The 15,439-nt window shown below is 32.0% G+C and overlaps 1 protein-coding gene across 1 annotated transcript in view; it reads left to right on the top strand.

Moving 5' to 3' along the window:
* Window positions 1–15,439, top strand: part of LOC106464580 (SCY1-like protein 2) — a 158,537-nt gene that overhangs the window by 111,587 nt on the left and 31,511 nt on the right. Inside the window, exons 5-7 of the mRNA XM_022392765.1 lie at window positions 4,931–5,077; window positions 13,340–13,555; window positions 15,254–15,370. Coding sequence (XP_022248473.1) covers window positions 4,931–5,077; window positions 13,340–13,555; window positions 15,254–15,370 — 480 coding nt within the window. The remainder of the gene's footprint in view (window positions 1–4,930; window positions 5,078–13,339; window positions 13,556–15,253; window positions 15,371–15,439) is intronic.

Here is a 15,439-nt window from a genome sequence, read left to right as displayed (position 1 = left end):
TTTTTTAGTTGAGTTGGGACGTTTTCCCTCACCCACTATGTTCTCCAGGTATAACATCATAAGATTACCATCTTTTTTCGTCCGCTGCAACACCATCTTAATGGGAAACATATGCAAATGTGGAAGGTGTTAAAGAGGACATCGACATGTTTTTTTGCTTCAAAGCCAAGTGATTTCTTTAATCATGGCTTCAACAACCTGATTGTAAGATGGAAAAGCATCATCGATAAGAATGGAGACTATTTCATTTAATAAATGTTTTGTTTTGATATATAAGTTGTTCGGGTTTTTCATCTATAAAAATGTGACATTAATTTCTTGACGACCTAATATGGAAGATATAGGAATATTAGAAGTCAGTACTTGCGTTAACATGTAAGTGATAAGAATAATAGAAGTCAGTACTTGCGTTAATAAAATGCATTTTTCCAGAGCTCTTTTATCACTCAGTACATCTCATGTAATGCTTTAGTTCCTTTTAAATAAGAAGTGTTACACAGTAGAGGATGGGACGGTAAAGGGTGTTTTATGTATGGAAACGATAAATGTTCAAATGACGAGTCCTTTTCTTCCAAGATACATTCGGATTACTTTCTTTTTTACAGCTGAGTTGTTAGATTTTAAGCAGAGAAGCCATTACACACTTCTCTGGGGAGTTGTAAACCTAATCTCGTCCATCTTCCGCGTGTTGGCCGAGTTTGATACGTTGAGATCGAAACAGAAAAGAATTCTTACCTTGAAATCGATGGATCAAAAAACCTCGAAATAAATATTAATCTAAGTTTTATCATTTTGAAGCATTAATGGCGATTCCACGAGCCCATTTTCATCGAATATAAACTGAAACCATTAAAACTAATTTGTTTCATATCTCAATGTATTCTATTCGCTCTAAAATACTACGAACGGTAGAATAAGAAGACTAATAAAGTTTCTGATATTTCATTAGACAAGATTCATTGAAATTGATAACTACTTGTTAATTATACTTTTAATTAAGTTTCAGAAAAATCTATTTCTGAATGACTAATAGGAAAATATGCAAACCTTCATTGTAATTAATAGTAAATTTAATCGTTAATATGGTAAAACCAGCAAAGCGTAAATATATAGATAAGAACGATACGATTTCTAGTTTAGTTCAACTTAATTGACCAATTTTCACGACTGCTTCTCTGAAGTCTTCGTTATTTTTCTGAAAAAAATAAAAATTTTGGTTTTTGTTAAGCACAAAGTTACACAATGGGTTATCTGTGCTCTGCCCACCACAGGTATCGAAACCAGATTTTGAGCTTGATAAGTCCTCCGTCTTACCGCTAAGCCTGATAAAAGCTAGCGAATAAGTGACAATTTTATTTTGAGGAAATTTAATAAAAATGTTTAGCTATAGTTATTTAGAGGTGATAATGTTATGCAAATTAACATTGATATTAGTATCGAATTTGTAGGACACTTTGTTAAATTCATGACTGCATTTAGCGATTAGCAAATTTCCAGAGGCATTGCTAGTATACACTTAAGTATATCAACTAAATCCTAGACTAATATAGACATATGTGTGTGTTTATTAAACAAAACAGATGTATAATTTAATTCTTGTTGAAATGATAGGTTTTTTCGTGAGAACAAGTCAACTGTTCGTACTCGGTACATGTGATTGAGATTAAACGTTAGGAATATTCAAATTGCATTTTCTTCAATAATTAAACTTTGTTTTTAATCAAGTTTCTTTCTTAGTTACTTAATGCCTATATATTTCCCTACACTCGTTAAAGGCAATGCAACAAGATATGAATCAATAAAAAATCTGTGGTTTGATTTTCAGTAGCGTTATCAATGCACACGTTTGATAGAAGCTACTTACAAAATTATCAACATGGGTATACTAATGGCTAAAGGAGAGATATTCAAAACAAAAGTAATTCAGTCTTTTATGGAATTATATTAAACTCTCAGTTCTTTAAGCTATATTATTTTTATTTTAATCATCTGAGATATTGTTTTATGAGAATAACTTCTGAGATAGAAAAATGAAAGTAAACAAAACTATTAAATCCAACAATCCAAATTTTGTTTTTGCTGTTATAAAAAAAGAGAGTATAATAAAATAAGGATGTTATCAAGCATTCTTAGAAACGTGCAGGTAAACTCCAGAACGGATAATTAACATGAAACAAGTAGAAATGAGTTACACCTTCTCACTCCTAGTGGTTAAATGGGTGTCCAAAAACACTACTCTGAGTTGTTAAAAGAGATGCACCTTGTTTGTTCATCATAACATGTTATTTTTATCATTTTATAATAATTAATTAAAAACTTGTTGCTTATTTGATACCGAAAAATAATTACGTGGTTACATTTAGTGTGGTAAAATTACGTGTAAGTAAGTTAAGCATTACTTCTCATACAACTCCAAAAATTCATTGAATTTATACAGCTAGTCGCAAAAATACGCTGCTATTAAATACTGGGGATAGTAAGTTTAAGGTTTTATCTACAGGGTAAGCGAAGGGAAAGTAAAAGTTTAAGATTATCTACAAATGAAACTCACAAAGAAAATATCGGTTTAGGATTCCTCACAGCTTCATGGAGCCAAGGGAATTAATCTCCATAGCATATTGTACACTAGCATAGAAAGGAACGAAAACTATGAAACGAAACAGGTAAAGAGGGAAGAGTGGTTTGAGAATATCATTATTGAATAAGTTATACTAGAAAACATATGTTGTATCATTTTGTGATTTTTAATAATTTTTTAATAATAGATATAAACAATTTAAAAAATAGATGAAAAATTAATACTTAATGATTCAACATATAAAGTACTTAGATTATAAAGTTATAACTCAGATACACCAAAAGCACGTTCCAGAAATAGCAATTTGATATTTTCAGCAAATATTTTTGGGTGTCATATATGCGATGTTAAAGTTGAACGACATTAGTCAGACAGCTGATAATAACGTACCATTAGGAACCAGCTTTAGTCCAATTTAGTTAATCTAATTCATTCTCAAGATGAAACATGAACCTCCACCTAAACTTCATTTAAGGAATAGCCGCCTGGAATTTCTTATTTTCAATTTTCAAAGGGCCCATTGTGAGTTGATTTGTTTATTAATTAAACAATGGCAGTCCAGATTTTACTATCCCACGCTTTTTAGAAACTTTATTGAAGAAAAACAAATGTAATCTTCTGTAGCTTTATAGCATGGATTTATCCTGTCTGTAGCATTAATATTTTGAATTTATTTGTGTTCTGAATATGCGCAGATCTTTCACATAAGAAGTGGTTATGAATACTCTTGAGATATTCTTCTTTCAAGAGTATTCTTTGTCGTTCTTAAAGTTTAATGATGCGTGTTACCGCCCGAAAAGAACATTGCTACATGCAATCTTTCTTGAGGTTAGGGCAATGTCCTTCCCTAATTGTACAAGTAATATCTAGAGATCATGGCCCCACCAATATGGAATGAGAATGACCAGTCTCGTGGTAGCGTAGTTCCATTGCTAAACGCTAGGTTACGTTTTAGATAGAAACTACTCGTAGAGTAAATCTGATTCCAAGTCTAATCAGGTACACACACTGTTTTCATGTTGAGTATTTTATTAAAGACTATTTATTTTGTTTATCACTTTTCGTCCAGTCTCTCTTTATTTCATTTAACATAGCCTCAGTTAATGAACGTTTTTAGTATTGCTCCGTAAGCTCATATCCTGATCAAATCACTTGTTTAGCGGACCTATCCGATGACATTCAAACTTATATTCAGCTCATCTGAATATAGAACCGCTTTACCTATAATTTCCGCCTGCAAGTTTGAAATTGTTCCTGAATTGTTAGACAATCTAATTAAAACAGTTTCCTTTTCGAGCTTTTTTATTTTCTTCACATTACATTCCAACAGGCTATATCTAAGGTTAATGTTTTTATCTGTTTTAAACTGTTTAATTCCTAATAAACCTTCAAGTCAACAGAAATGAAGTGTTGCGCCAATTAAAATTAAATTAGATTGAACTGTAAACGTTTCCAGAAGAATCTATATAATATAACCAGTTTGTTCTAGTACTTTTGGTAAAATTATATAATGCGATTGGAAAATATCTTTATCATAAGTTGTGATGAAAATCTAACGTTTTAAATAAAGTCATATGAATAACAAGAAATAAAATACAAGTTAATATACAGCAAATAGTTCTTTATGATATTAACTTTAACTATAGTTTTGTAACAGTTACAAATATAACAATATTCTCAATAGTGATGTAAGTAGACTAGGCGTATTGAATTTCTTCTAACAAATATTAACATGTTTTGAGAAAAGACTTGAGTGAAGTTTATTCATTTCCTTCTACACATATAAATAAATATATCTGATATTATAAAATACATTAGTTGTCAACAGGCGATTGAAATCAGCACAATAATGAACTTAATGCAAAACAAAAACAACATTATTATGAGACTAAAATTTAAAATGCCATTACCATTCGCTGTTGTCATTCTTAAGTCATAATGGATAATGTCTGTGGTCATTGTATCCACACCCACTGACATTATGCATTATGACTAAAGGATGGCAACAAGGAATAGTAATTGAAGAATTATTTTGAATTTTATTTACTTGTTACGCAGAAGGGTATGGATACGCAAGTATTATAAAGAAACCATGCCACGTTTCATAAAAAATAAAATTGATGATACGCTCTTTGTCATCGTAAACTCTTAGTTTCGTAGATATATATTGTTCCTCTGCTCTCTTCATCACGTTTCTCATATACTGTCCTATTAAAAGTGTTCTCCTTAAAATAGTGTGTGACATCACTTTGTTGTGTGTCGAGCAATAATTGTATGAAAAAATAGGGTGAGATAGATGTGACTATAAATATTATTTTGAACTTGATGAAATGAATTTCTTACGAACTGTAGCTAACCGAAGGCCTGTCTTTTCTTCATTACTCCTGTAAACTGATTCACCGAAATGTCTGCCCTCAGTCAATAATCATTAATAAAAGAGGAACATGGAAACTTGCAGGATTAGAGTTCACCGAGAAGTGTGACGAAACTGGTACCACGGTGAGTATGTATATGTGAATAACAAATCTAATGATAAGCGCCTTCACTCTATTAAGTGCACAGATTCTAACACCCGAGTTTATCAGTTGTCTGGTGGCTGTCTTGAATCTGAAATAATTATTTTGTTTGTGTCATACTCGATAATCGACTGTCACATGAACTGTTAAAATCATTTACGATCGATCGGATATGACGTAAGCATAACCAATATTCTTTAACACATAAATGTGTACTGTCATCATTGACTCTTTAAACTACAATAACGTTTCGCAGAAATGAGGCCTGGTATGGCCTGCGGTTACGACGCTCGGTTCGCAATATTCGGTTCACAGGATCGAAACTCGTCATCAGATGCTCGCTCTTTCAGTTGTGAGGTTGTCATAATGTGATGGTCAATCCCATTACTTGTTGATAAAGAGTAGTCCAAGAGTTGGCCGTGGATGGTGTTGCTAGCTGCTTTCCCTATAGTCTATAACATCAAAATTAGGGATAGCTAGTATAGATAATCCTTCAGCAGTCTTGCGCGAAATGCAATAAACAAGTAAACATATAATCATATACTCTGAATAAAAATGCTTTGCCCGGTAAGGAGTGTATTTTACCCTAAAAATGTTATGCTCTAAATTAACACAAACTGTGTTCCCTATACACAGACGTGTGTCAACTCTAACACGGTTTTTTAGCGATACAAACACAAATGTCTTTATTCAAATACATTGTTATGTTGTCAAACTCAACAAGATTTTGGCCTCAGCAATCACATTTTGTTTTGTTAGCTCACAATAATTATGTTGTTTTAGCTTGAACTAGTATTGTAAAAATTCAAACGCCAGACGTGTTCCATAGAACACATCGTGTGTTGTTTTTATCATGTTATTTTTCTATGTATACCTTTTAAAAAAGTGCGAAAATATGAAGTACTTGAGAAAATTATTAAAAGATTACCGCTTTACATAGTTAAGACTAATACATTATTATTTACTTAGTCTTTAACATTCTAAAATTTATATATTTTAATACATAATAAAACATTATTTAGTTTATGAAATGAATACATATAGAAATAGTTAAGTTTATAAACAAAATATGATGACGATCGAAGTCCTGCCATAGCCTAAAGGTTGAGATGATTTTAAGTTATTTAACTTGAAGGGTAACATTCAAATTTGTTAATTGTGTAAGGGCGAGTATAAAGGTGACTCAAGGTGTGAGGAAAACCATGTATGTGTAGAGCCTGAAACAGGAAACTGGAAGTTTGCAGGGAAAGGAGAGGTTGAATGTTGTTTGTTTCATGTTTACACTCTAGTCTTGGTCTTGAAAGAAAGATTACTTGCTTGAGAGAAACCAATAACTAGTTCCAAGTCAACACGTAATTTAAATTGTAACAAGGAAAAGTTTCTATGAAAAATTGAGGTTAAAATATTTACGGCAGCTTAAATGATACTGATTACATGTAGTTTTTATATCGAGCATCATTTTAATTGGAATGATGACTAACCGTTGAATATATTATTTAATTAATAAGTTATTCAATAACTAAATTAAATAAATAAATTAGAACCAACCTTGATGAACGGTCATTTTTAGGTTGCAATGTTGTATGTGGAGGGGGAGTTCTCGGAAAACCCACTTTCACTGATCAGACCCGAGCTGCCTGGCTGTAAAGGATAAGACATTATGTGTATGGTGTATGTTTCCTATGAGCGGGTATTATAATGTACTAGGGGTTTGGAGGTTGCTGCCAGGTGCTCGTTTATAGCGTGAAGCTAGTTTAAATAAGTGTTCTTTAATAGGTGGCGTGTCTTTAAATGTACTGAAGTACTCAGGTGGAGTATAATTGGGAAGTCCAAGAAATTTTACTGAGCTAGAGAAGATGGTTGCAGTATTGTACAATTTAAGTTGGATATTATGTAATTTTTTCTGCTTTTATTGATTTTTCGGCCGAAAACAATAGCTTGGGTTTTGAAGGGGTTGAGGGCTACTCGCCACTTGTTGTACCAGCAGGATATTGTATCAAGTGATGCTTAAGCTCCAGCAATATCATCGGGTTAGTGGGATGCTAGTGTGTAGGGCCTACGTTAAGGCGGGGAATGGGATGTCATTAACAAACAGATTGTGCAGTGTCGGGCTTAGTAAAAATACCCTTTTGAACTCAGGCCTTTAAATTGAAAGGATGAGATAACTCGTTGTTAATTTTAATTTTAGCTGTGCGGTTGGTGAGAAAGCTTGACACCCACCTCATGAATTGGATGGAAATGTGATTGTTGTGTAATTTGTATCATAGTCCATTATGCCAAACAGAGTCACAGGCTTTCTGGACATCTAGAAATGTGCCTATGGTTATGTGTTTTTATTAAACCCTTGATGGGTTGATTTGGTAATCCTAATGAGGTGATTTGTAATTTGTCTGTGTTTCCTGCCATGGTTCTGATGTTATGAATTTAATCAATTAGTAATGGGCTTCTCCATTAACTTACCTAAGGCATTAAGTAAACTGATTAATCTGTAACTACCAGGATTACTTAAGTCGTTATTTTTATTTGGTACTTCTTTGATGGTTGCCGATTTCCATGTTGATAGGAAGTATCCAAATTGTAGAGAGAGATAACATATCGCTGTTAAATGAATTAAAATCGGGTCGAAAAGGTTTTTCAAGATTAAGTTATTAATTCCATCCTCGCCGGCGGCTTTGCATTTTACTTTTTCCGAGTTTAATTCTATTTCAGTCATGGATATGGGGCGTATGTATAAGTTATTAAGGTCAAAATCGTGTGAGATTCTAACTGGAAAGATTGGAGTGAATAAGGGTTGATTATTGGCAATTTAAGTAATTATGTTATCGAAATATTGAGGATCGAATGAGGCGAAATTGGGGGGGGGGAGTCACTAGTGTATTCTTAAAGTATTGGGCAAATAATTCGATTTGTTCGTCATCGGTGGTAGCAGTTATGTTATTGTACTGGATCTTAGTTATACTGTTAGCTGATTTATTGCTTTCTGTAAAATGGCGAGGGGTCGGGTTATGGTAGCAGTTATGTTATTGTACTGGATCTTAGTTATACTGTTAGCTGATTTATTGTTTTCTGTAAAATGCTGATGGGTCGGGTTAGAGTTATCTGATGATTTACAGAAACTCTTCCAGCTTTCTTATTCTTGTTGTCAGATAAGTGTCTTAATTAGGTAATTTTTGTTATTAATTATTGGCTTAATTGATGGGTCGCGAGTACGAATGAAGTCAGGTCTAAGTTTTTTCTACTTAAGATTAGATCGTGAATTTCTAATAATAATTTCCATGCTCTACAGTCATGGTTGAGGACTTTACTCAAAATAGTTTCTTTAATTGCATCGGCCCCCCAATGGCACAGCGGTATGTCTGCGGACTTACAACGCTAGAATCCGGGTTTCAATACCCGTGGTGAGCAGAGCACAGATAGCCCATTGTGTAGCTTTGTGCTTAATTACAAATCAACAACAGTAATTGCATCGATTTGTTTGTTTATAGCTAAGCACAAAACTACATAACGGACTATCTGTGCTCTGCACACCACAGCTATCGAAACTAGACCGCCCTGAATATCAATTTAGTATAGAATGCCATGCTGAAGTCTTCACACCCCTCCCCGTACTAGTAATAAAGTTTAGTTATTTTCTTGTGAAAGATATAACTCAAATGGACAAAAATATTTATTATATTAATATCAGACCAGTTTCCAAAGATTACAAACAACAAAAGGTGCAATGTTACCCACTTTAGTGATATAACACAAAATTTTTAAAACACATGTTGCAAAAGTCTTCACACCCCCTTAGGTTTTACCATCGTTAATTTACTTTTACTCACTACCCTGCTAAAGTAAATACAAGTGGCTCTGTACAACTTTATCAGATATGAAAGTATATTACAGAGCCATTTGTATTGATTTAAGCAGAGTATTTTGAAAGTTAATATTTGGTTTACTGTTACATATTGAGAGTGAGAAAATAACTCTCTACAGACCTAATGGAGAAGATTGCTCAAAAACACAATTCCGGAGAAGGCTATAAATCAATTTCAAAGGTTCTCACTTTGCTATTAAGTACTGTAAAATCGGTTGTGAAAAAATAAAAAGTGTATCACACTGCTTCAACCTTGCCAAGATTAGGTCGCCATAAGAACGTGTGCGCTCAAACAAGCAGAAAAATCGTCAAAGAAACGACTGTTAAGCTGACAATGAACATTTAAGTAGCTTCAGACTTCAATAGCAGCTACTTGAGTTACTGTACTCACCTGGAAAAGATCATGTACCATACACAAAAAGGCTTGTATGGTAGGGTGGCTAGAAAGAAACCACTATTGACGAATATGCATCTTAGATCGCGAATGGACTATGCCAGTAAACATTTCAATAACCCTAGAACAATGTGGCAGAAAGTTCTATGGTCAGATGAGACTAAAATATAACTTTTTAGGTTAAATGATAAACGGTATGTATGGCGGAAACCCAACACCGCTCATGACCCAGCAAATACAGTCCCAACTGTCAAGCATGGTGATGGTCCATAATGCTGTGAGGATGTTTTTCTGTAGCTGACACTGGAGAACTTTTACGTATTCAAGGGATCATGGACAGTGCAAAATATACATTAATATAAAGAAAAATTAAAACTCGGTCGAAGGTTTACAGTTCAACAGGACAATTATCCTAAACACAGATCAAAGGCAACCCAAGAGTGGTTTCGGAGAAACAACACTAAAGTCCTTCACTAGCCAAGCCAAAGACCATACCTAAATCCACTCGAAAATCTGTAAGAGAATTGAAAATTTCTGTGCATCGAAGACATCTTTCTAACTTACAAGAACCGGAGGATATCTGCAAGAAGGAGTGGGCAAAAATATTCTCAGCATACTGTGCAAAACTTGTGGAGGGTTATCCAAAACGACGTTCAGCTGGCATTGCTGCCAAAGAAGCTTCAACCAAATATTAACTGCATTATCATGTTAGGGGTGAAGATTTTTGTAACATGTGTTTTCAAAATTTTTTTGTGTTATATTACTAAAGTGAGTAATAATGCACCTTTAATTCTTTGTAATTTTTAGAAACTGGTCTGAGATTAATATAATAAATATTTTGGTCATTTGAGTTGTGTCTTTCACAAAAAATACCTAAAATTTATTACCAACACCGGGAGGTGAAGACGTTTGCAAGGCATTGTACATTTAATGTACTGATTATAGTTTTTGCATTTATATACTTAATTTACATTACATACATTGTTTTTGCGATTTTATTTAAAGTTTTCACTTGAAATCTTTAAACAATTATAACAAATTAATCATAATAAACAATGTATAAAACATTTACTGTTTTATGTAATAGATCATTTTCTATCAAATCTAAGATATTTTGAAAATCTTTGTCATGCATTTGCCATCAAATTATTGTTACATACTTAATGACCAGTGTCATTAACACATATAGAAACGAAGTGAATTTTTTAAACTCTATTGGTTATTTTACTCTGACTCATCACACCCAAGAGGCAAATTAACCAATTTTGACCCATATTTAAAGCCAAGTGACGTATTTACCTAAGGCTAAAACAAGTAATTCTTCCGTTTCTATAAAACTGACAAACTAAAGACTGTAGACAAACCAGATGTTCTATTTCAGTATCTTTCAAAACTTCACTCTATCTGATTCTTTAGTTTCTGTAAAACTGACAAACTAAAGACTGTTGACAAACCAGATGTTCTATTTCAGTATCTTTCAAACTTCACTCTATCTAATTCTTTAGTTTCTGTAAACCTGACAAACTAAAGACTGTTGACAAACCAGATGTTCTATTTCAGTATCTTTCAAACTTCACTCTATCTAATTCTTTAGTTATTGTAAACCTGACAAACTAAAGACTGTTGATAAACCAGATGTTCTATTTCAGTATCTTTCAAAACTTCACTCTATCTAATTCTTTAGTTTCTGTAAAACTGACAAACTAAAGACTGTTGGCAAACCAGATGTTCTATTTCAGTATCTTTCAAAACTTCACTCTATCTAATTCTTTAGTTTCTGTAAAACTGACAAACTAAAGACTGTTGGCAAACCAGATGTTCTATTTCAGTATCTTTCAAACTTCACTCTATCTAATTCTTTAGTTTCTGTAAAACTGACAAACTAAAGACTGTTGGCAAACCAGATGTTCTATTTCCGTATCTTTCAAAACTTCTCTTTATCTGCACTAAACATTTAAACACATTAGCTCACGAAAACATCAAATACATTTTTTTTACAAATGAACAAAAAGTTCAGTAATAAATAAATAAATGTTGTTAAAAACAGTTGAAAATTATAATGTTAATAGTTCTTCTTAGCAATACCAAACGTTTTAACAAGTTATTTTAGTTCTACTATTTCTCACAATAAAAGTTATGGTCTACAAGAAAAAACACATGAATTTATTTTATAAATCAAACAAATTTACTATTTATCATTACAGAATATACTTTACAACAACAATGTAAAATCACAGACTTTGCAAGTATTACATATACTGAAACATTTATTAACAAAACTTCAAGTATTAGAAAGACTAATATACTACTTATGAAAACTAAAACATCTTAGTTTATAAAATGCTGGATAATCTCGTTCGAATTAGCTTTCATGGAAATTTTGTACATTATATCCATATTACTATTTTTTTTTCATTTTAGTTAGAATTTATATTTTCATGTAAATACTGTAGATCATTTCTATGATAATATGTGAAAACAAATATTGAATTTATCACGAGACATATTAAAGTCATGTCACTATATTAATAAACGAATAAATTATTCAAACATATGCATTATACTCAAACATAATTACTTTGTGACACCAGCAGTATTATTCGTTCACACTGTACGTTCAACACAGATGAAACATGTGAGATTTCAGTTTATAGGCTCAGAAAAACTAGTTTCTCAACTATTTAACATTACAAAACCTAGTATTTTCCTCACATAGATATTGAGACTTTTAAACAATGTTGTGGTAGCTTACACTTTATAAAGATTATCGACTATATATGAATCGTCAGTTAGAAACTAGTGTACTGTGATTTCCTTATACAAAACTCATGTTTCATCATAGCCCAATACGTATTAAGCATATATCATTAATATCACAGACTTAACAAGTACCACAAATACTGAAACATTTATTAACAAAACTTCAAGAATTAGATACGCTAATATACTATTTCAAAAACTACAAATATCTTAATTTATAAAATAATGACCTACAACCCAAAGTAGTAATATCTGTGGTAAATACTTGTTCTAGCATGTTATTAATTAAATAGAATAAATCATTATAAATTAAGTATAAGAGACATGCCCCTAAGTAATTCGAGATAATATGATCATAGAAAATTTCTTCATTTAACAACCCTTCAAAACATATCACGCGCATGAAATCCCTAACTAATTTGACTGTCCCTGTCGTGCTGGACATTCGATCTTTTGACCTTCACATTACCTCTTCTCTATTGCTAAAAATTCCGTATTTCACCGTAACCTAATAAGTTATCATCAATATATGTAAGTAAAACCACACACACATATATTGAGAAAATTATAAAAAATACTTCAAGTTAGAAAAAAATTACTTTATCCAAGATTTATCAAACATAATACATACGCATCCTACTTTTGACGATTTTAAGAAGAACTTCTGTAAAATAATTGATAACAATAAAAAGTGTTTTCACGATAAAAGATATGGTCGACGAGAAAATACATATTGTTTAACTCCATCACGTTTACTTTACAACCAAGATAAGTTGTATATTCACCATACTCCAAGTCTAACAATGAAGAATGGATTTTGTATGTCACTGAACTTTACTGGCAGTAAAAAATATATTTGAATATATATATATATATATATATTTAAAATATTTGAATATCAGTACAACAATTATAATGTTAGTTTATTTTGTATGTAGCAAAATAATGCTTAAGAAACATTAAAGCCCATGATTGTGTTTGATTAGGAGACTTGATACACTAATATGTTATTCAAATGTTATAATATCTACATCAAGAAGTTGATAAAAGTTGTCAGCATCCAGGTTGTAGTTTTCAGGTGATAATGCGATTGAAAACGGTTTTGATAAAGATCGTTTACTAGTTATATTTAGAATACACAAATCCATGTTTCTTTGTTTTTTCAGAACTTAATTCAGCTGTCAAATTCGGTACAAGTGTATATATATATATATATATGTATATTGTCATAGAACGCTGTACCTTGTCAGCCGTTCACATCTAAGCTGCCCAAGATGGGGCAACCAGATTTGGATTTCACTGCTCCAGAAATTCAGAACTCGTCAACTTGCTCACCTTACAGTGATATGTTTTCTCTGGGACTGCTGATCTGTGCCATCTTTAACAACGGACGATCACTCATTGAAGCCAATCTAAGCTCAAGTAATTACAGCAAACAGCTGGATCTGGTAGGACCAAACATTTTTTTATTATTAATGGATATCAAATGTTAATACCATGAAATACTTGACGAGAGAAACTCAAAAAATATTTACTTTTGAATGAATACATAAAAAGTTCAAAATAAATATTGATTATTATTATAGATATCTTATAATTATATTCAAAATGCATCCTAATAAAAAGGTGTATATAACCTCCACAAAACAGAATGTAATATGTATCGTTTTTAAGTATTCTTAACTTTGGTTATCCAAGTTAAAAAACCTTTTAAGGATTTACAACATTGTTGTAGGGAAAATATTTATTTTCGGCTTAAAATGGGAAGATATTATTGGTTATATTTACTAATACAAATAGCTGTAGTGATGGGATTAAATGTTCTTAATTAAGTATACGTGCTGTTTATTTTTCAAATGTTTGTCTAAATGATTAACCGAAATAATTGGTTGTACATTATATTACAATATTAAATTTTGATAGAAAATAGTAGTGTTTTTTCTTTTAGCTTGAGTGTACTTCTAAAAAAACAAATATGTTTTTCTGCTATTGAGTTCTTTTCTTTTTATTTCTATACTTAGATATATTTCCTTATTGGATGGTTTCGAAGCCTCTAAAAACAATGCAAAAAATTTTAAAAACATTTACGGATATAGTTGTCGTTGTTAACCACTTTCATTGCTCTAGTCATGACTGTCTGGCTAGTCGTCTCCATGGACATACCCGGTTTATAGGTAGAAGTATTTCTCTTCGGACGTTTGGCATTTTTATCAGTACTAATGGAAATTCTCCATCCTCTTTTACGGTGGGCTTTATCTGCCATGGCATCCCATCATGATCGTATCCATATCACCTGTACCGATAACACATCGAACAATTTGAAATCTTACCCTTGCAAGAAAGCTTTGAATCTGTCCTCCGATCTTGACCGACTATCATACAGTTCCTGATCATAACTGGCCTCGCGAGAATCTCTATAGATATCGTATCATAATAACGCCATAGCATTAGGGAAATTGTAGTAAAAAACTGTCTGTCTATATAAAAAAAATGTATCCACTCCAGTTCTTTTCAATTTTGGGTTGAAGAACACCATTGGATTCCAGAAAGAAAGTTGTGAAAATACCACACGTGTGCTTCCCTGAGGTGGAATACTGTAGTTGATCTGATAGACTGCTAGTAATCTCTACATTATATAAATGAGAAGTTATTGCTTTCAGTACTATTACATAATGAACTGTATTTTGTCCTAGAAATAAGATAGATATACCTGATTTAAACTAAAAAATTTGGTATAAACTTCTAAGTATTCAAAGAGACAACTGATTTTCTAGAACGATGTGTATTAGGAAAAAATTCCTAAAATCCTATAGGACAATTTAGAGGGTTAAGTAATGTAAGCCTTACGGACTTTGTGTTTATATATATATCTGCAACAAGTGTGTGCATGCTAGACAGAGTGTGTGTGTGTGTGTCCTGACTTTTCTAATCATTAAACTAAAATGCATAATATTTCTAATAGGCAATATTCTCATTCTCGTGTTGTTATATTTTATGACTGTCTTACATGTGTAGGATTAAGAATAAGCTGAAACTTCAATTCGATTAAAGAGTAGCCCAGGAACACAACATAAAACGTTTATAAAGAGGGAAAGTTTGTATTTTTTAAATGTTATAAGGTTGTTATAAACTTTCATTTCTTCCAGCTAGAACAGAATCTGCACGAACTTTTGGACAGAGTACCTCACCACTTGCAGGAGCCACTCCAAATTCTACTCAATCTTAACCCAAGAAAACGACCAAATGCCCAAAATTTTTCAATGGTACTTAAATGTTTGTAGCATTTGATATTGTAATATTTCAGTTGAGAGTTACATTTTTCTTCTTAACAT

This window comes from Limulus polyphemus, unplaced genomic scaffold (genome assembly GCF_000517525.1).
Source record: "Limulus polyphemus unplaced genomic scaffold, Limulus_polyphemus-2.1.2 Scaffold61, whole genome shotgun sequence".
Taxonomy (NCBI): domain Eukaryota; kingdom Metazoa; phylum Arthropoda; class Merostomata; order Xiphosura; family Limulidae; genus Limulus; species Limulus polyphemus.
This window is presented reverse-complemented; position numbering and strand designations above follow the sequence as displayed.